Source organism: Gymnoscopelus microlampas (genome assembly GCF_963454915.1).
Source record: "Gymnoscopelus microlampas genome assembly, chromosome: 17".
NCBI lineage: Eukaryota > Metazoa > Chordata > Actinopteri > Myctophiformes > Myctophidae > Gymnoscopelus > Gymnoscopelus microlampas.
In genome coordinates, this window is record NC_139954.1 from 7,851,748 (window position 1) to 7,875,022 (window position 23,275).

General features: G+C 44.8%; 1 protein-coding gene across 1 annotated transcript in view; it reads left to right on the forward strand.

Annotated features, from left to right (window-relative positions):
- Positions 1-8,815: 8,815 nt before the first annotated feature.
- Positions 8,816-23,275, forward strand: part of tsc22d1 (TSC22 domain family, member 1) — a gene marked incomplete at its 5' end in the record, with an annotated part of 83,121 nt that continues 68,661 nt past the window's right edge. The window contains 3 exons of the mRNA XM_084085192.1: positions 8,816-9,214; positions 9,326-9,399; positions 9,867-13,141. Of these exons, the coding sequence (XP_083941318.1) occupies positions 10,395-13,141 (2,747 nt within the window). The remainder of the gene's footprint in view (positions 9,215-9,325; positions 9,400-9,866; positions 13,142-23,275) is intronic.

The window sequence follows — 23,275 nt, forward strand, 5'->3', positions numbered from 1 at the left end:
CTTTCACTGAAGACCACAAAAATAAATAGCAACAGAATTATTAAGAACCACTGTGGTGCAGTGGTTTAGATACAGAGCTTGCAACTAGAAGGTTCCCAGTTCAAATCCAATCAGCCTGATTTTCCAACTTTTACCTGACCCTTACACCTTTATTTAATCTTTAGTCAATAGCATGCAAGTAAGCAGAATAAATAAGAATCACTGTGGTGCAGCGGTTTAGATACAGGTCTTGCAACCAGAAGGTTCCTAGTTAAAATCCATCCAGGACGTTTTTCCAACTTTAACCTGACTTTTGCACCTTTATCTAATCTTTCAGTGAAAAGTGTGTAAGAGACCAGAGAAGGAATGAATCGTGGTGGTGCAGTGGTTAAGAAAAAGGCCTTGCACCCTGTGGGTTATTGGTTCAAATCTAACAGGGATATTTTCCAAGTTTTATCTGACCCTTGTTGTCTGTATCTAATCTTTCAATGAAGAGCGTGCAAGAGAATGAATTCAATATGAACCACAGTGGTGCAGTGCTTAAGATATGGGCCTTCCAAACATAAGGTTCTTGGTTCAAAACCAACAGGCGTTTTGTAATAATTGTGACAGGCCTATCTCTCACTGCTCCTAACAGTTAGGAAGGGTCAAATGTAGGAGGAGGAATTTGACCCACAGGCGTCAATAAAGCATAACTCGGTTTATGCCAGTGGTTCTCAACCTCTTCTGGATCAGGGGGGCCCACTTGAAAAATCTTGAAAGCGTTCGCGGCCCACCCATCAGACCACTTAACACGGCAGCCTTGGGCCGTGTGCATTTTCAGAGCCTGTTTATTTTAATGATCGCTGTATTAGACAACGGCAAGCATTTCCAGTGGCAGTTCTCTGCAGTTCCTTGTTTTCAGCAGAGGATGACAGATGTGGTATCTTAAGGTTACTGTTTGGATTCATTCATTCGTGATTATTTATTTCCTGAGGGAACAAAAGAAAGATTATTTATCCAGGAAAGGTTTCCTGAACATGTACTGCTCTGTTCCAGTAGTTCACACACAGTTACACATATATTCAGAGCTGGAAGCTGCCCAAACAAGACAACCACAAAGTTATTATGGAGCTGTTTTGAGGGAATGTGAATTTGACTGCTGACTGACTATAATATAACTATTATACGTCATTGACCTTGGTCTATGCTTGCTCCCCTCCTTGTTTCCCTCTACACCAAATATATTTGCAGAAAATAGAGGCTGCGTGAACTTGTCAAACGGCTATTTTCGCGAGTTGCCTATTATGACATGCAGAGGCCTTTCTAGTTTTCTCTTCCTTGCTTCCTTCACAGGTCTTACCAATGATACTTGTTGCGTTTGGCCATGACATCATTCACTCAATTACTCATTAACCCCCACTGTCTCGCCTCTCACCCAGGCTGGCACACCTGCAGCTGATCTGAAATTGCTGCCGCCCCAATTACCAGAAATTGGTGCCGTCCTAATTACCAGAAATTGCTGCCGCCCCAATTACCAGCCTCTATAAAAGCCAGCCAGATTCAATTCCACGCCAGACACAGACCCGCAACAACCTCATAACCCACACCATTGATTATTTAGGCTAGATAGCCTTTTCTTTAAGTTACTTAGTTTATTTTAGATTGGCCTGGGGATGGCCGGTTGTTCTGTCTTTTTGCTTAGCTTTTAGTTTAGTAGAACTTGGTTTTGTCAGTTAGGGAGGGGGGAGCAGCTTCGGCGTCCCTACAGGGGGTGGCCTGGTCCCCCCTCCATTATATTTAGTTTGACCGGCATCTCCAGGCCCCCTTTTTGGTTTCCTGATTTCAGTTAGTATTTGCATTAAGTTTTCATTATGTTTGTTGCCCAATATTCATATTTTTGTTGTGGGAAGTTAATAAAACAATTTAAACCTTTGCCAATGTTTGTGGTGTCCATCTTTATGTTGGGGTCTCCAATTTGAGCCACTGGTTTTGTAGTATTGTTTGGAGACTGTAACACTGTAATACTAATAAGGCTCTGTTCCATTCTGGTCAAACTGAGTCAGGGTGCTGATAATGTGCATGTTGGCTCACTGGGAACACTCTGCTATACCAGTGGGTCTCAAAGTATTGTCTGTGGAATCTCTTGTTTTTTTGAGGGGGTTCCTTAAATGGCCCCTTACGAGTGTGTCCCTGAGTGTACTCCATTTGTACACTTTCAGAGTTATGGGGTCCTTGAAATGAAAAAGTTTGAGAACCACTGTGCCACACTAAACAGAGCCTTAATTAGTATCATTGGTAATGCCTGGAAGTAAGAAAGCAGCTCAATTTCTTCCCAATATGGCTGCTGTGCATTATGTGTACAGTATAGATTTTTTTTTTTTTTTTGCCATATACTGCTCCGTCGCTGAGAGACATCAAGCCTGTGGGCTTTCCTGAGCGTGGATGTGCTGAGGATATTCCCAAGAACAAAGCTGAGCCTGCCAGTGGAACAGGAACTCCAATGTTAACACACATAGCTCTCTCACATGGAGAGAGTGCATGTCCTCAGGCCCTCATGCAACTGGAAGGCTAAACAAACACATCACTTAAAGGTTATGTCATAACCTATAAATTCACATTGTACACTTAAAGGCTATGTCTAACCTACATAATATCCACATTGTACATGACCGCTTCTGTCTCTTGTTTAAAGGTTTGGGAACCCCTGGTTTAAACAGGAACACGAAACAAGATGCTGGAACCTGTTGCATTAAAATTAAACTCTCTCTGCACTTTTATGGAAAAAGACAGAAAATAAATCAAAGAAACATGACTGAGTCATTGATCTGGATATAGTATTAATGCATGGCCTAAGGTGAGAACGGTAATTCGACCTGCATGTCTTTGGGGTGAGGGGTGCAGCCTATAAGTTAAAGGCGCAGTTCACCCAAATAAAATCTTATTTTCTATCAATTACACACCCCATGATGCCTTCAATTCATGGATTTCTTTTGTCGCATCGACATTCCTGAGCCAATAATTTGATGACCGGCGAAGTTCCCGATAATTTTGGAATAATTTGAACCAGTGTCTTATTATCAGCTGGTCTGGTGGGCTGCAGTATTATATGTGTGGGAAGAAGAAACGGTGAATAACTATTTGTGGGGTGCTCGTAAAAAGCTGCTCCAACACACAGCACTTCTCTGCTAGCATGATGCCCGTCCAACAAAAATAAAGCCGGCATCCCAGCCTAACTTCCATTCAGAGTGTGGAAGGCTCAGGACAAATTTATGCTCCGTCCCGCCACGGTGCCGCGCATAACGGCAGAGCTACAAGCTCACAACGCGTTGCGGACGCGATGTGTTTGTAGATCTGCTGTTTCCGGCGTGCGGCACAGTGGAGCGGCGAAGCATGAATGGGGTTGAGTGGACACAAGGCCCAGACAGAGGGCCTGGGAGCGGCACACACACGCTGCCCGCATCACTGGGCATGGCCCTGCACTCTCCCATGGGACTAAGCCTTTGTTATTTCAGTGGATTTTTTTTTTACAGTGGTGGACAAAGTAATCGACCCCCCTGTACTTCAGTCAAAAGTATATAGATATACTCCCTGGTCAAATATTATTACTCAACTGCATAGGCTTCACAGTTAAATTTGTGCTTGAGTTAAAGTAGGCTACCGGAGTAGTATTGAAAAGTACAAATTACCAAGTCTGGAAGTCCGGAATTCAAAATGTACTTGAGTAAAAGAACAAAAGTATTGGTGTAAAAAGTTTTCAAATAATTATAGTGGAGTAAAAGTACAATATTTGCCTGTGAGATGTAGTGGAGTAGAAGTAAAAGTATTGGATATTAGAAATACTCAAGTAAAGTACAAATACTTCGAAATTGTACTGAAGTAGTACTTGAGTAAATGTACTTAGTCACTTTACACCATTAATGAGTGTTGACAAGTCACAACGATTAAAAACTGTATAGAACTACAATAACCTTGGTATCAATTGAACATGATTGTTGTAGTATTGGGGGTACAATGGTCCTGTTCTGTGTGTGTGTTTTGTTGTAGAGTGACAGTGTGGTTTAAAGCTGCTGACAGGACCAGACGCTTACAGTGCACTGCAGGGCTCTCTCTCTCTCTCTCTCTCTCTCTCTCTCTCTCTCTCTCTCTCTCTCTCTCTCTCTCTCTCTCTCTCTCTCTTCTCTCTCCGTCTGTCTGTCTGTCTGTCTGTCTGTCTGTCTGTCTGTCTGTCTGTCTGTCTGTCTGCCTGCCTGCCTGCCTGCCTGCCTGGACTGCCTACAGTTGGGATGGGTGCAACCTGTCTGTCTGTCTGTCTGTCTGTCTGTCTGTCTGTCTGTCTGTCTGTCTGTCTGTCTGTCTGTCTGTCTGGACTGGCTACTGTCTATGTATGGGTATGGGTATATGCTTCATCTCTCCCCCTCCCTCCAATCTCTCTACCCATTTCCCCCCTGTCTCTCTCCTATTCTCAACCAGCCCCCCTCCTTCTCTGACTCTCTCTCACTCTTATATGTACTTTCTCTCTTATTGTCTCTGTCTCCCTCAGCCACCCTCTGTGTCCTTCATGTAGCCTACATACTCCTGGTCAAATATTACTTGCTGAGGAAGACTTGACGCGAAACACAATCAATAATAGTGGTTTTTACTATTTGAAATAGGATTTAAGAGGTAAATGTACCTTTTCCCTTCCTTGAAATGTAGTAGAGTCAATGGAGTGAAAGTCAAAAATATACCAAAATTGCAAATAATCAAGTAAAGTACAGATGCTCTGATATTCTAAAATTACAGTACAGTAGGCCTACTCAAGTAAATGTATTTTCTTACTGTCCACCACAGATTGTCAGTAACTTGTTTAGTGAACAGAAACAGAAATCCTTTTATTGCCAGTATGCCTACACTACACGGAATTTGTCTTGGTGAGGTTGGTACATTATATCACTATAGTGATAGCGACACTAAAATATAGAGATAAGCATAAAGGGGCTAAAAACTATGTGTGATATGCAATATATATTGTACACTATAAACAATAGAAGCTGTTATAGCACCATAGATAGATAGATAAATATTGATTATTGCACACAGAGGGTAGCTGCATAGTACAGTACATTCCACAATGTATTGCACGAATAAACAAACATGATTGTATTTGGACTTGTCAGGTGTAGAAACACTGAGGGAAGCACCATGTACACTCACATTCTGCTCTATTTCTGGGGAAAAAGCTGCTTCCTCTCCCGTCTTTCTCCTGTCTTGTAATGTTGTCTGCTACATTGACCCTTATTTTTTTCATGTATCTTTTTCATGTATCTTTTTTTCTCTCTTCTGCATTTTCTCATTGTCTTTACACCCCGTGCCAGTGGCTCAGGTGTAGAGCGGCCGGTAAAGCGGCCGGTTGGGAACAGCGAGGTTCCTGCAGTTCGATCCCGGGCTCCCCCAGAGTTAAAGTGTCCTTGAGCAAGACACTGAACCCCTAATTGCTCCCGATGAGCAGGTTGGTGCCTTGCATGGTTTCCTCTGCCGTGTGTGTGTGTGTGTGTGTGTGTGTGTGTGTGTGTGTGTGTGTGTGTGTGTGTGTGTGTGTGTGTGTGTGTGTGTGTGTGTGTGTGTGTGTGTGTGTGTGTGTGTGTGTGTGTGTGTGTGTGTGTGTGTGTGTGTGAATGGGTGAATGTAATGCACAATCTATGTAAAGCGCTACATGAATGCACCATGTACCATTTTACCCCTGTCTGTCTCTCTCTCTCTGTCTCTCTCTCTAGAGAGCCTTGTCAGTGTGGAGCGCTCCTGTGGGGCCCTTGTCATTTTAATTAATAGCCAGGTGGTTGTGACTGTGCCAAATAAGCACTGACTGCAGGAGAGGAGAGGAGAGGAGATTAGAGGAGAACTACTGTAGTATTTGTTGTTGAAAAAGGTCTTTACAAAACAGAATCTGGACTCTATAGTGGAACAGAAAATGCCAGACAGATCGTTGAGGTGTCGATAGACAAGCCCGTCTCTTTTCCATGTGGAAGTTCAATGACCTGTAGTGGAAACTGTTTGGACAACATGAACAGGCTCACAAACCTGTTGTAGATCGGCTATTTTCAAATGGCCTAAATGTATATAGGGCTGAAGTGGTTAATGTATGTTTTGTAATAATAATATAAATCTACAAAGTAACTAAAGTTTTCAAATAATTGTACTGGAGTAAAAGTACAACATTTGCCTCTGAGATGAGTAGTTGAGTAGCAGTAAAAGTACTGAAATGGGAAGTATTCCTGTAAAGTAAAAGTACCTCAAAATTGTAGTTCAGTACAGTACTTGAGTAAATGTACTTAGTTACTTTACGCCACTGCTTTACACAATACCTGCGTGTAGAATAATCCTCAGTACAGTCTGGTCTCTCGCTCCATTCTGTCTGCAGAGAGATCTAGCACCTCTGTGTTGCCCACAACACAGCACTCTGTTGTGATGTTGACATCCAAAACATCCATTTTAGGTCAAAAACCTTTTGTTTCAATTGCATTATTCTTGCTAAACAATTGGTCGTTAACTGTATATATATATTTATTTCCCCCAAATAGTTGTGTTATTTGAAAATTGCTTGAAACTACTACTCCTGTGGCATTTATCATAGGTTATAGTATTTATCATATGGTTAAACTAATTATTTCACATCGTAGGATAAGTGATTTACTTTGGTTAAAATAAGTGTTAAATAGCTCTATATTCTGATAGTACTCGTTGCTATAGAGTGTTTGTTCAGTAAAAGGAGTCTCCATGTCTCTCCAGCTCTTTATTAAACAGAAAATGCATTTTCAGTGCTCTCTCCTGATTGGCTTACATTTTGTCACCTACTGTACCTGAAAATGTACTATATTCTGTTTACTAAAGAGCTGGAGAGACCCCTGTGACCGAACAAATGCTCTGTAGCAATGATTACTATCACAATATAGTACTTTAACCTTTTTAACAAACAAAAAACAATTACCAAAAAATATCACTACCCTACCTTTAATTAATTAATAGATTATAATAATATCATATAGGTTGGTAGAATTGTTAATCTCTGTAAACTTAAAACTTGGTATCCTGACCTGAAAATACATGTGTTTGTCTAGGCTACTAAAAAGCTGGAGACAAGGATACTCCTGTTACTGAGCAAACACTCTATACAGTCTATAGCAGGGGTCTTCAACAGGGGGTCCGGGACCCCTAGGGCTCCTCAGAGTTACTACAGGGGGTCCGCCAAATCTTTGTGTAATGATGGGGAACATTAGCCAAAAATAGCAGATCTACAAGCTCACAACGCCTTGCGCTGCAAGGCATTGTGAGCTTGTAGATCTGCTATTTCGGAGAGTTGGTGTAGAGGGGAAAAATAAAATTAAAAGGTTAACTGTCTGAAAATACACATTAACATGAAGCCAACATATTAATAGAAAATATAATGTATGTCAAACAAGTCTATGAAAAGGTTTAATATGCAATACAGTTTTATTTGTTGTGGGGGCTCCTGCTTCATCTCTCTCTCTCTGCTAAGGGGTCCTTCTTTAACCTGAAAAACCTTGAAGACCCCTGGTCTATTGCAATGAATACTATCAGAATATAGAACAATGTGACACTTATTTGAACAACAACAACAAAAATCCCTTACCCTACCTTTAATTGATTAATTGATTAAGTAATTGATACAATGCAACGCTGTCCCCTCGCCTTTGCGGTTGGCCTGACAACCAACCAACCAACCAACCAAAGCCAATCACATGTGACCGTTCCTCCAGGCTATGGGAAATATATCGCCTCCCCCACCCTCAGACTGCTTTATGTCTGGCTGGCTCTGGCTGTGCTCTCCTCTCCTGGCTCATGCGCGTGCCGTCCGTCGCCATGTTACCGAGCCCGCGCGTGCGTGTGACTGTGTGTGTGCGTGTGTGTGTGTGTGTGTGTGGTTGTGTCAGTGTGTCGGTGCGTGTGACGGGACTGAAGGGGAGGGGAGGTGAGCGCGCGCTGCCGTCTCACAGACACACACACACACACACACACACACACACACACACACACACACACACACACACACACACACACACACACACACACACACACACACACACACACACACACACACACACACACACACACAGAATATAAGAAAGCTCGCCCCAAAGCACGCTCGCCCCGCCGGGTCTAATCCATGCAGTGACCTAGGAACGGTTACCATTACACCATGGTGCAGAAGAATTCCTAAACGTAACCACCTCAGTAAAGTAAAACTATGCCTAAACCTAACCTTATTCCTCAACGTAAACCTTATTCCTAAACGTAACCTCAGTAAAACAAATACCCCAATATACGGTGGTTTTCAACCAGTGGTCCGGGGACCACCAGTGGCCCTTGAGGGAGTACCAGGGGGTCCCCTACGAAATTACTTAACATAGTGTCCCAATCATTTTAACCGCTTAGCTTTGGCTATTCAAAAATAGCAGATATACAATAGCGCGGCACCGAGTGCCGCGCTATGAGCTTGTAGATCTGCTATTTTTGAAAAACCTTGAAAAAGTGTGCATATCTTTGAATATTTCTATTTTTTTAAAGCAAAAATTAACTGATATCTTTGCTTCTGGCGGTCCCTGCTGGCACAAAACATTTTCAAATGGTGGTCCGCGGCCAAATGTATAACAATTTAGGGGTCCCTGGCATGAAAAAGGTTGAAAACCACTGCCCTAACACAAGAACGAGCGAGCGAGCGGTCAACGGGAAAAATGGGGGCGAGTGTGTTTTGGGGCGAGCGTTCCGGTTACCCACACACACACACGCACGCACGCACGTGTCAGGGCTCGCGCACAGCGTCGCTGCTGGGTAACGCTAGCTCCAGGCAGAGGGAGGAGGGAGGCGGAGAGCAGCAGCACAGTGATACAGCAAAGATTGGACTAAAAAGGAGAGATAATACAACAACGTGGATTAAATTCAAGCTTTTCTTCTATCACGGACGACACGTATACCTGTCTGTCTGTCGGACCCACCAACCAACCAACCGGGCCTCTGGATAATAAGGACTTTATTTTTTTGTGTTTTTCCCCCTTCTTTTCCCCCCCTTTTCGATAGATAATAACACTAATACTAATCTTCTAGTGTTTGGTTCCACACTTCCACCACACGGGGGGATGGAGAGTGTTGTGGCGGCGGCAGCGCGAGCCACATAGCAGACCCTGAGTCTGACGTTACTTTGACTGTCAGAGGAGGAAAAACTGGCGTCGTTCGTTTCCCACACTGTCTGCCATTCATGGTGAATTCCCCCTCATGTCTCTGCCTTTTGTCTTGCTTTAACGCTCGTTAACTCGGATCTATAATAACGGGTTTTTATTTCTTTTCCTCCCCTTCCCTGGTTGACAAAGAGGATGATGGTGTGTGTTTGGGTGCAGCAGCAGAGGCAGCAGCAGCAGAAGCAGCAGACAGCGACGCTAACAGCAGGTAGCTTCCTTTAGCCCAGCTAACATCTATAACGGAGGTCTTCAGCAGGGGGTCCGGGTCCCGGGACCCCCTAGGGGGTCCTCAAGAGTTACTACAGGGTGGTCCGCCGAATCTTTGTGTGATTTTTTACATTATGATTAGCCACTTCAACCAAGCATCCCTATTCTCAGGAGCACTTTAGCCAAAAAATAGCAGATCTACAAGCACACAACAGATCTGCTATTTTCGGCAAAGTGGTTTGGTATGGGGGGGGGGGCGGGGGGGTAGTGAAAGTAGCCTACACAGTGAAAGGTCAGGTTTACTAAGTATTGTTTAGAGCATGGTTAAATGGCTGGAAATACTCATTAACATGAATCCAACATGATAGTGCTGTGAAACAAGTCTATGAAGCTGCCTATGAAATCTATGGAAAAAAAGGAAAATGTATACAATATATAATGGGGGTCCCTGCTTTCTCTCTCTTTCAGCCAAGGGGTCCTTGGCCTGAAAACGTTGAAGACCCCTGATCTATAACGTCTGGCATCAGCCCTGACACCCTGGCTGGCATCAGCTGACGTTAGCCTAGCTATAGCTACCTACTGGTAAGCTGAGCCAACAGCAACACTACTTTATTTATCCCTCTGCATTGCACTGGGGCCGTTTTTCTCTTCTCTACTGGATCCCATCGATCTGCCATGATGCACATGTACATGCAATACTGAGCGACCCCCGATCCACCCAACACGGGGGTCCATAACCGAGGAGAAAGTCTCTCTCTCTACCCCCGGCCGGAGGAGGAGAGGGATATAGGGATTAAATACTTTTTTTTGGATCCGAGTAACGTGACGTAAATCACACGTTATCGTTATTTATTGAGGTCGTTTTTGTTTGGTTCTTGGGGGTTACATCGCAAGCTTTGTCAAAACGGCGTCGCTAACGGACTGCAACGTTACCCCCGACCGTCAGAGAGGAGGAAGTGCCGCCGCCGCCGCCGCGACCCCCCGGATTTTACCGAAATGCATCATCCGGATCCTGAAGGAGACTCTGGCGGCAGCATCGGGAAGATGGCGATGTTCCCCCGGACGGGGAGCATCGGCCCGGGCGGCATCGGGAGTGGCCCCGTGGCCACGCTGTCCACACAGGCTGCGAACGCGGTTGTTAACAATGTCAACAACAGCCACGTCCCGGCGGTCGATGACTATCAGTCGTCCCTGCTGTTCCAGAGCCAGACCCCGGCCGGCTCGTCCTCCCCCGGTCCCCAGCAGCAGCACCCCCCGCCTCCCCAGAGCCTGAACCTGCTGCCCCCGTCGTGCGCCCAGACGGCGGGGGTTCAGATGAAGAAGAAGAGCGGCTTCCAGATCACCAGTGTGACTCCGGCTCAGATCTCCGTGAGCACCAACAACAGCATCGCGGAGGACACGGAGAGCTACGACGACCTGGATGAATCCCACACGGAGGACCTGTCCTCCTCCGAGATCCTGGACGTGTCTCTGTCCCGGGCCAACGACATCGGTGGGGCTGACCGGAGCTCCTCCGAGGAGACTTTGAATAACTTTCACGAGGCAGAGACCCCCGGGGCGATGTCTCCCAACCAGCCCTCGCACCCTCACACCCTCAACCAGGTCTCTCAGCACGGAGGGACTCTGGTGAATGGGACTGTGCACCACCTCCACTACCAACATCAACAACCGTATCATCATCCTCAGGGGCAGCATCATATTCCCCAAGCCCAGAGGCACCCTGGCTCATCTGGGCACGGTGTCGCCCCTGCTGCCCTCCCATCCGGAGCTATACATAGCGTTGCCCAGAAAATGCCTTCTAACTTGGGGGCCGGCAAGGAGAATATCTCAGTTGGCCCTCTGAATGTCACTGCTCAGCCTGCGGGGGCCCTGGCCCCCGGATCTGTCCCTGGAATGCACAGCGCTGCCACAGGCACCACCATTAGCATAGTTAATCCCCTGACCAGCAATGTTAGTAATGTGAATATGTTGAGCTCTGCCAATGTGCCTATGAAGGGGGCAGTCGGCACCAGCGCTAGCAGTGGCAGCGGTGGTGCGCCCCCCAGCGTGATCAGCAGAAGTGGGGTGGGTGGAAGCGTTGCGATGGGGGTTGCCCTCACTAGTAATCCTAAAGTCAACTCCGGCATCACCGCTGCTGCCAGTGCCTCTGGGGTCATGGGTCCCTCCGGTGGGACACAGGGAGGAGTAGGATCTGCGTTGACCCATCCCGGGGGTCCCTCTGCACCGAGTGTGCCCCCAAACCCTATATCATCAACTTCGTCCCAGCCTGCCCCGGCTCCCACCACCACCACCACCACCACCACCACCACTACCACCAGCTCTCGCTTCAGGGTGGTGAAGCTGGACTCCAGCTCTGAGCCCTTTAAGAAGGGCAGGTGGCTGTGTACCGAGTACTACGACAAGGTGGAGAGCACGCCTAACGTCCCTACGTCTCTGTCGTCGGAGGCTGCGTGTCCTCCTCCCGGCCCGCGGCCCGGGGAAAGCGTGAGGCAGTTTACTCATGAGACTTTCGTAGGGGGCTCGGGGAGGGAGAGCACCAGCGGGGGCTCTGTGAGTAGCACCGTCAGTACGTTGAGCCATTACACAGAGAGCGTGGGCAGCGGCGAGGCTGGGGGAGGCACCGTAGTGCACCAACAACAACCCCAGGAATACGCCCCTGCTCCTCAGGGCTTTCAAGCGCAGCTCGCCAGTGGCCTAAGTATGGGAGTGTCCCACAGCCAGCCTCACATGCACGGCCAGACCACCATGGCCCCCTCCGCTCCTGGAAGCATCCACCACCAGCCTGTCTTGATGACAGGCCACCAGACCACCGTGGGCTACCCTCTGCCCGGTGTGGCCCCGCAGCAGCTCACCTATGCCCAGGCGGTTGCTAGTCCACCCCCAGATACCACCCATGGCCTGGTGGGGGTCCAGCATCAACAACAGCAGCAGCAGCAGCACATGGGCTACACGTCTCTCCCCCAGCAGCCGTGTGCCACCTCTCAGGCGGCGCAGGTGCAGGCGAGACCTCCAGAGTACACACACGCTCACCCTGGAGTCCCCCAGCCCGCTGCTTCCCAGCAGACTCTCTCCCACCAGGCTGGAATGATGCCCGCTGGCCCTGGCAGCGGAGCCGGCCACATGATGGCGGCTCCTCAGCAGCAGGCTGTGAACTCCATGCCCTCACAGCAGCAGCAGCCACAGGTCCTGCTCCAGGCTCATCCCCAGCAGATCTCCTCTCTTCAGGGCACCACCTCCGCCATGGTCCCTCAGATGGGGGTAGCGGGTCTCAGCCAGCCACTCCCGAGCCACTCTGTCGCCCTGGATCAGCAGCAGTCGCTCCAAGCCCAAATCCAGTCCGGTCCAGTCCACCAGGTAGCAGCGCCTCCCAACACGCCGAGTGACCCCCAGGCCCAAGCCCACAACGGGGCGAATAGTGGCGGGATGGGAATAGCCCCCCAGTCTGTCGGTCAGCTCCAGCTCCCGCCCCACCTCAGCATGGCCCAGGACTTCGCCAGTGCCCACGTCCACACCCAGACAGCCCAGACGGCAGCCCTCTACGCCAACCTGCCCAACTTCACCACCACTCAGCTGGTGGACGCCCAGCGTCTCCTCCTGCAGCACCAGTCGGCCCTGTTGGGGCTACCCATCATCTCTGGGGGCGGCGCCATCCAGGGTCACGGCGCCGAGGGCAGCGCCGCCGCGGTCAGTGCCTTAACCACCACAGCCGGCTTCCTCAAGACTGTCGACGGAGAGGAAGACAGGTAAGACGACTTTGTTAGCATTATAACACGCCCACACACTGTACAAAGTACAGTATTATTGAACAAGTCATAATCTAATCCATCTCACTCTGAATTAGCAATAGGTACTGATGTTTCTTTCTCATCTATCTATATGCAAATTGTAATTAAGGCCTAGGTGTTCGTTGTTTTTATTTGAACCATTTAGTTCATGTGTATTTCTGCCGTGACTATGCAACCCGTTGCTTTGTACCTCTTGACCCTTGAGTCCTTTTTATTGTTGTGTCAGGGGTAAGGACTGTACACATCACAAGCGGAGTGCAGTGCGCCTTTTATGGGAAACGTCCAGAGTCAAAAATGACATTACTAACGGACAGCTGGTTGCTCTCAGCAGCACTGTCTGAAAGAGCTTCAGGCTGTGTAGTGTAACTGTGTGCGTGTATGTGTGTGTATACTGTGTGTGTGTGTGTGTGTGTGTGTGTGTGTGTGTGTGTGTGTGTGTCAGAGTGAGAGACAGCAGCGATAAATGGAAGACAACTGTTGTTTTTCTCTTCTGACAGTGTCCACGTCAGGTGGTCTGTTCTCTCTCAGAGGGACATGATGCAGGCCTCAGCTGGATGCGACTTGTTTCGTCTTCATCAAAGAGGCTGCAGTCAGTGACTCGGCATTTAGCCTAGCAGACTGTCTGTACCCCCCTCCTCCGTCTACTGTACGGTGCACAAAATTGTGCTGGGGCACACAAGCTCGCTGTAACACATCTCTCAGCACATTGAAACAGTTGAAACAAGGGTTTAAGTTGCATTGAACGTGTAGTGCACAGCAGCTGAACTCTTTCGTTGGAAGTCTCATGTCACTTTTAGGCCAAACATTTCGTGTTGGGTTTTACAGGTTTGCCTGAGCCAAGTGAACAATTAGGCGAGGTCCCGCCGTAGCTTTGCATGATTTAATCCCATAATGCTTCATTTCCATCATGAGGACCTAAGCGTCAGCTCAGCTGTTACCCTGTTCAGCCGTATTTCCTCCTTTGCGCGAAAGCCTATTGATTTCTAAAGTGGTCACTGTTTCTCTCTCCTTATCCTTTCTGAACTGGGTTAGTGGTTAATGCTGTGAAGAAAAGGGGAAAAGCCAATGGAATTTCCATGTCTTATTAAGTTTCAAGTGCCGGGTTTGAGGTTACCGGGGAAAGAATTTTAATCACGTTGCAGCAACATGAAATTACAAACTTTTGAGTTAGCTCTTACTGTACAAACCTAAGCTATAACTTTGTCTCCCTTGAGAACATTTTTTTGTAATAACCTAATAACAAGGCTGTTCACCAAGTGTGGTTTATGAGTTACAGTCGAGTACTGACTGAGTAGGAGAGAAACTAGACTGGTTGATAACTGTACAGCTGTTTTGTTCCTGCTGTATCAGGCTTAACGATGAAGACAGTAAGGACAGTTGACGGGCCCATTAATCTATACGCTCGGCGGCCATTTTGCTCTTACATCACACTCAATTTACTCAATTACTCGAGTGTTAGGTGTGTTTTTTTAGCGGGCCACTTAGGTCGGGAAAACGGAAAGGATGTCTTTCTTGTGTTATTATCACGTGTCAATGCCGGCTCCGAGGAATGCCTAATCTACGGGGGGGGGGGGGGGGGGGGATCAGTTGGATTATGTCCCTTTGATAATAAAAAGGCAGCGTTTGAGCCCCATTCCGCTGCAAATGAGACCGTTGTCTGGCCGAGTTAGTGTCAGGGCCCTCACCACCACCACTACCACCGTGGCACTAAGCCTGTCGTCTGAGGGTGTTATCCCTGGCACAGAGGCCGCCGCCGTTGCTGTGCTGGCCTCGTCTCCACTGATGAATGGAGCCGTGACAAGGCTGGATGGAGCCCAGGCTGGCCGGCATGCTGTAGCTGCTGGTCCCTTTCCACATCACTGTCCTCCTGGTCTCTGCAACTAGGCCTGTCACAATTATTACATTATCGTCTAATCACAATTATTTGAGATAATCGCAATAGGCTCTATTCACAGCAGCCATATTGTGAAGACATTCACAGGTGTTACCAATGATACTAATGAAGGCTCTGTTCCATTCTGGTCAAACAGAGTCAGGGTGCTGATATTGTGCATGTTGGCTCACTGGAAACACTGTTACACCAGTGGCTCTACAGTTGGGGTCCAGGGACCCTCATGGGCTTCCAAATGGCCCCTTACAGGTGTGTAACTCTGAGAGTGTACAAATGGAACCAAATGGACTCGTAAGGGTCCATTTGGTTCCATTTGTACACTCTCAGAGTTATGGGGGTCGTGGAAACCACTGTGCTACACTAAATGGCATAATTGTCATAATTGTTTCACACCTTTTCAATAAAAAAAAGGATAAATCAGCTATTTCTGCTATTTTTATGACGACATCCGCTTGATTTTCGAATTAATTTCAGCCCTTCTGATGTACAGACTGTTAGCATTTGAAATTTGTGTGAGCTAAAAATCTATCTTGTGAGGGCCCGGACGGCTTGGGTAGCGGTCCGGGCACCAGGGTTCGAATCCCGATCCCGATGACCTTTGCTGCGTGTCACTCCCCATCTCTCTCTCTCCCCATTTCCTGTCAGGCTACTGTACTATCTAATAAAGGCAGGAAAAGACAAAAAAATATCTTAAAAAAAAATCTGTCCCCAAGAGGCTACTGTCCTAGTGTCCTACTATCAAGCAAGCAGGGACTCTCCTCTGCCTTCAGACATAAAGAATGAAGGTTGTCTGTGACTGTAAACTGGTTCATACCCTCCCTCTCTCTCTCAGCTGTAAGGCAAAAAGCTCATAGTGCCTGTGTTCTGTAGCTAAGCCAAAATGTGATGGATCACATTAAAGAGCTGAATGGGAATAGCAGATATCGAGAACATTTCCACATAATTGCAAAAAAAAAGGAGGAGAAAAAAACTCTTTTATGCTCGCTCGAAGTGGAAAAAAATGTTTGTCTTTTAAAGGAATTAAGCGATAAAATGGTGATGGAAAAGCTTGTGACTTTGTGCTGTTGACATTTTGACCAATAATATTTTTTTCTGGTTCATTTTTATGTTTGGTGTAAAACAAGGTTCCATTCCCAGCCCGGCCAGAGCATTTTCTGGATGTCATTCCCCTACTTTCTCTCTCCACATTTCCTGTGTCTCTCTTCACTATCACTGTCCATAAAGGCTAAAAATACCTAAAAAAAATAACGTTTTAATGACAGAATGAATCACAGTGGTATTGGATGGCATTTATAAAACAAGACCTCTTGGTGTTGGCATCTTTGCTCATGGGCCCATTGGACATTTCCTACTCGGCCACAGATGTGTTGATTACTGGTTAGTAGTTATTGCTTATAGGTATTGGTTACTTTACCCCTTCATAAGTTTTAATAGGTCTCATCATGTAGTTCCACTTTTATTGGCACAATATGCAAAGTGTAACCAAAAAGTCATTCATTGACTTTGGTGTGTTGAACATGGTGAGATGTTAAGCCGTGTGTCACCATTATTCTTTATTAATCCTCCATAACCTCCTCACAACGTGGCGCACCGACATGTTGTGACTGAGGTTGTACTTCTGCTATTTTCACAATTTATTTTTAACTCATTAAGACCGGGAAAATCTGTCAATTTTAGATTTTAACCACTTTAACCATTATTTGATACTTTAGCTATTCAAAAATAGCAGATATACAAGCTCATAGCGCAGCACCGAGTGCCGCGCTATGAGCTTGTAGATCTGCTATTTTTGAACAATTGTGAAAATGTGTGCAAATCTTTGAATAATTATGTATGTCTTTTGTATGTCTTTTAAAGCAAACATTTGCAACTCAAATCTTTGCTTCTGGGGATTCTACAAATGTCTTCTAAATCCTAACAGGTTCTTTTTTTTTAAACTTATGTTTCTAAATCAGTGGTTCAATTTGAGTTAAAAAAAATTCGCTTAAAAATATACATACTGTATATATATTCAAAGATTTGCACACATTTTCATCTAAAAAAATCTAAAATTACACAGATGCGTTCTCGGTCTTAATGGGTTAAAATAATCGTAACCAAGGCAAAAGTTTGAAATAAACCTGATACTGATTTGAAGTCATTGGGGGCTTGGGGGATGAACATGGTGTTTGAGAAAGGGGGACGTGTGTGTGTGTGTGTGTGTGTGTGTGTGTGTGTGTGTGTGTGTGTGTGTGTGTGTGTGTATATGTGTGTGTGTGTGTGTGTGTGTGTGTGTGCAAGCACATCCCAGGAATGCCTCTCGTTTCCAGGGTGGTGGGGGGGGGGATGGGGGCAAGCAGTAGACGCCACCGGGGAACAAAGAAGGTCAACTGCCAGTGACCCTGCTGGCTGTGGAACATTGTAGCAGTCCATGTACCCTTGGCCATAAATTCACTTTTTTTTATTGTTGCCTCTGCTAATATGTTTGGGCTTTTGTCCTTTGTGTTTTAATTGCATAGGAGTCAGCCTCTTAACCCCCACCCCTCTGTATTAGCTGACTTGGTTTCTTTGTCCTGGTAGGAAATTACGAGCGTGTTATGACCAGGCAGGCCGTGGTGTCCCATATCGTTTCTGTCGGGCAGAAACCTTGTATCTCCATATTTCAACTTTTTAATTTTTTAATTTTATTAGTATTTTATTTGGAAAATGAATGCCCTACTTTGTCGTACAACAGTGTCTCGTCAAAAGTAGTGAAAATAGCTGACCGACAACCTCACAAGCTTGTAGATAGGCTTTCAAGCTCAAAACGCGTCGCTTCGTGCCTCGCTTTGAGCTGCGTTTTGAGCTTGCAGATCTGCTACTTTTGATGCTTTTGTGTGATGCTGTTGTATGATAGCCTGGCTCCAGCACCCTGAAAAATACAAAAAGTTAGAACATGGAGACAAGAGGTTTCTGCCCGACAACAACGACACGACACACAAGGTTTGGGACCCGACATGGTCTGTGTGTGTGTGTGTGTGTGTGTGTGTGTGTGGCTCTTCTGAATCTGCTGTGGTTCCTGTCGCCATGTTGTCTTGTGGTGTGGGAAGAGCCCGCCCCCCCCCCACCCCCCCTACCATCAATCAGTGCCCCCAGCAGAGCTGTAAAACGCCCCGCCAGAGGATAGAGCAGTTCTCTCTGGAATGGATGTGTGTGTGTGTTTATGAGTGCATGTGCATATATGGCTGACACAGACCTTATGGTATGTTTCTTTGGCTGCAGTTAATGGAATCTTTTTTTCTAAAAGATGTGTGTGTGTGTGTGTGTGTGTGTGTGTGTGTGTGTGTGTGTGTGTGTCTGTCTGTATACTTGTTTTACTACACTTCTGAAGGCCATATGTCTCCACAAACACAGTAGAATTTGAGAAATGGACATTGTGAGGACAGTTTTACTGGTCCTCACTTTGAGAAATGGTTGTTTATGGGTAAAACAAAAAAGGTTGGTGGAGGTGAGGCTTTACAATTAGGAAAAGATTCAGGTTTCGCTGGGGTTAGAATTAGGATCAGGTCATTTAGAGGTTAGGTTCAAGGTTTGGGGCGGGAGATATGCCTTATTTTTGCTCAGTTTTCACGCTGGTGTCACACACCGAAGATAACTGATCTGCAAGCTCACTACGTGTCTCTGCGACAAGTGAGTTTGTACTGTAGATCGGCTATTTTCAGCTTTAGTGGCGTTCATAAAATCGCTGTCCTAAAACGTTCCTGTCCTCACAGTATAGTAATGCAAACCTGTGTGTGTGTGTTGAAATTTCACACATTTTCAAATATTGAAAAAGCAGAAATAGCAGATCTACACGCTTAGATCAGCTATTTATGCTATTTTTACATGCATAAAATTATTAAATATGTCAATAATCTCCTTTGCATATTTCAGCTATTTGTCATATCTGCCCTGTGCAATTTTTTTATTACGAAGCCTAAAATGCTTCATAATGTTCCAATGTTCAATGCCAAACACACAATTTAATCAACAACAATTAATTGTCAACTTAAATTTGTAATGGTGACAGCCCTACATACATGCCAGGTTTGCGCCTACTTGTATCCTAGTTATTTTGTAGCCCATTCTGTGCTTCCAATTGCAGTCGTATATTGTAACACGGAACTTTTAGGCAAGCCTATTATTTCTGTTTAGCCTACAGTACACGATATGAGGAAATAATTGACAGTTTCCCTGTTATCATAGCTGATGCGGTGCTAATATGTTGCCATACCAAAGATGACACCATTTCGGCTCAAGTCCATGACAACCGATACTGAATTCCCCCCCCCATATCTTTGGCCCTAGGCTATCGAACGCTAACATTGGCAAACTGGGCTAAATTATTAACACTGTTTTTTTTTGGCCAGCGTTTTCAATTACCTGTTGTCCTCGACGAAGGAAGAGTGGCACTCGTGACAATAAACCTTGTCATTAATCAGTTATCAATTGACACAGTACTTTCCCCTGTGTGTGTGCCTCTCCAAAACGGTCATACTTGTTGTGCTCTTTCTTGTTGAATGACTTTGCAAAATTTGTCAAAATCTCAGTAAGTCGGTATATCGTCTCTGTTGGGTGGAAATGTCATTATGTCGCTTCGCGCCGCGTTTCGAGCTTGTGGATCTGCTACTTTTGATGCCCATTATGTGACACTGTAGTATGATCAAGTAGGGTGTTAACCCATTAAGACCGGGCACGCATCTGTGTCATGTTTAGAATTCGTTGGCTATTAAAAACAAAAATGCAGATATACAAGCTCATAGCGTGGCACCGAGTGCCGCGCTATGAGCTCGTATATCTGCAATCTTTTTAAAGCGAATATTTGTAACTGAAATCTTTGCTCCTGGAGGTCCCTGGAACAAAATATTTTACAAATGCTCGGTTTAAAAATAAATAAATCTATATATCTACAAGCTCATGCATATGAGCTTGTATATCTGATATTTTTGAATAGCCAAAGAAATCTATAAAATGACACAGATATGTTCCCGGCCTTAATGGGTTCATTTACAAAAAAGAATATGGAGATACAAGGTTTCTGCCTGACAGCAACGATAACATATGTACTTTGCTGTAGTGTGAAGTTGATATTCTTGCCATGGATCAGCCATGCTTTATGTACGTGATTCCCTCTTGAAGCAGATGTATTGTGACATTTGACCTAAAGGTTTTTGGTCGATAAGTGGCAGGGACCTTGTACTTATTATAACCCTCTAGGCTAGTGGTTCTTTAAAGTGGGGTCTGGGGACCATTTGGGGTTCCTTGATTGGGTTCCAAATTGACCCCTTCTAGTAACTCTGAGAGTTATGGGGGGGGGGGGGGGGTCTTTGAAATGAAAACGTTTGAGAACCACTGCAGCACCAGACCTCATAAAGAAACCGTACCCAGAATCAATTTGGGAATGACCTTGGTCTCAGTCACAAAGCATTCTCTATCCTACAATTGTGAATGTGTGTCATGTGCCGCGGTACGAGCTTGTAGATCTGCAATTTTATTTTTTATCGTGAAAATGTGTGCAAATCTTTGAATATATATATTTTTATATTTTTAAAGCGAACATCTTTAACTCAAATCTTTGCTTCAGGGGGACCCTGGAACAACATGTTTTGAGATTGGGGGTCTGCGGCCAAATGCATATCATTTTGGGAGGTCCTTGACATGAAAAAGTTTGAGAACCACTGATATTAAAGCAACATGTGTTTCAGAAGGATTTAGAAGACATTTGTAGAATCGGCCTCAGGTCTTAATGGGTTAAATTTGAGGCCATTAACATGGGTGAGAGAGGGAGAGAATGTTGAAAAAGGTTCCTATAAAGATGCTATAAAGAGATTAAAAAGGCAGTGAGTGAAATAGATAAAACATGTACAAATAAATAATAAAATCTAATAAAGACACACACACATCACATAAAAGTAACTAAGTCTATAAAAGTGATTTCAAAGAAGTCAGTGATTTTGCAACTCTCATGCGTCAGGCAGGTCATTCCAAACAGCCGAGGGGCTCTGACAGTAAAAGAAGCTGTGTGCGCTTGTATATGTGTAAGCCTTTATTTATCTTTTACATTATTACATAATCGCAACTATTTAGCATAAACAGTCAGAATCGTTTACGTTCATCTGTATGAATCAATCGATTCGGTTGCAAAATGCTCACACGTTTTAAAACATTATGACCTGAAGCCGATTCTACAAATGTCTTCTAAATCCCAACAGTATTCTGAAAAAACGTATGTTTCTATATCAGTGGTGCTCAAACTTTTTCATTTCAAGGACCCCCAAAATTATAGGTATTTGGCCGCCGACCCCCATCTCAAAATATTTTGTTCCAGGGACCCCCAGAAGCAAAGATTTGAGTTAAAAATGTTTGCTTTAAAACTATATATATTCAAAGATTTCCACACATTTTCACGATTTTTTTAAAATAGCAGATCTACAAGCTTGTAGCACGGCACTCGGTGCCGCGCTATGAGCTTGTAGATCTTCTATTTTTGAATAGCCAAAGTGTAAAATAATGCTTTTTAGCTCAAATCAAAAAGTGACACACAAAAAGTGGTCTTAATGGGTTAATGTGTATTTTCACCATACCTCTTTCCCGAAACATAGCAGATCTACAAGCTCGTAGATCTGCTATGTTTGGCTAATGTTCTCCTCAGAATAGGCATGCTAGGGTTCAAGTGGTGGTTAATGTAAACAAAACAAAGTTCCTATCGCACAAAGTAGTAACACTGAGGAGCCCCTAGGGGTCCCGGACCCCCTGTTGACCCCTGCTATAAGGATCATGTGTATAATACAGTATATATATATACTAGAATACTAGAATGTAATATATAATGTATAGATAATGACGTGTGACAGGCTGGTATATAGACTGATGGCTATCTGTGCTGCTGGCTGTATTTTATATGCAGTGTGCCCTCAGGCAGTGGTGTAAAGTAACTAAGTACATTTACTGTACATAGTAACACTTTGAGGTATTTTTTTACTTTACTGGAGTATTTCCAATTTTCAGTACTTTTACTACTCTTGCTACACTTTTTCTACTCCACTACATCTCAGAGGCAAAGATTTCACTTTTACTGCAGATATAAATGATTATATCATAACACATACATAAACCACTTCAGCCCTATTTTATACATAGGCTATTTGAAAATAGCCGATCTACTAGGTCGATGCGACGCATTGTGAGCTTGTAGATCTGTTATTTTCAAACATTTTAGTATTTTTACTTTTGGTGCTTTAAGTATATTTTGATGCCAACACTTTTGCACTTTTACTCAAGTAACATTTTGAACACAGGCCTTTTACTTGTAACAGAGTATTTCTACACTGCAGTATTGATACTTTTACTTCAGTAAAACATTTGAGTACTTTTTCCACCACTGTGTGTGTGTGTGTGTGTGTGTGTGTGTGTGTGTGTGTGTGTGTGTGTGTGTGTGTGTGTGTGTGTGTGTGTGTGTGTGTGTGTGTGTGTGTGTGTGTGTGTGTGTGTGTGTGTGTGTGTGTGTGTGTCATTAGATCCACACGGTCGACAACATCAAAGATTTGCACAACTTTTCACGATTTTTAGCCAAAGTATAAAATAATGGTTATAGTGGTTAAAATGATTGTGATAAACTACTTTTGCTGGACCTGATGGAGCCAGACTGACTGAAACCCACTTATGATTATTACATAATCATCTGATTGTCATTTATTTATCTGTCGCAATTATTTGAGCTAATGACAATTATTTTTGCATAATCATCAGACTTGTTTCAATTTGTCTAAAGAAGGGCAGTCCACACACTGTTTCTTAGCTCCCAGTAGAAAACGTTTCAACTCATGTGGGTCTTCCTCATTGCTATTGTTTCAATTTGTCTACTTTAATCCATCAGCTGAAAATTCATCTTTTGTGTGTGAGCGTAGGTTTTGTTGTTCTTGTGGGTGCGGCGGTGTGTGTCTGGACTCCACATGCGCTTTTAAAATGGTTCTGTTTGGATAATGGAATATGAGAACCATTACGTTGGGAGTGAATGTGGCCGTTTAAAAGCAGCCTGCAGTATGAGACAGAGTACAGACACAGACATAGACATGGTAACAACAATCCTAATCATTGGCCCAATTGTTTTGTTTGTTGGTCAATAAGACAAAAAAAATGAGACCAAACGGTGTGTCCGCCTAGAAAGTCACTGCCACTTTGAATGCTTTTGAATTTTTATTTGA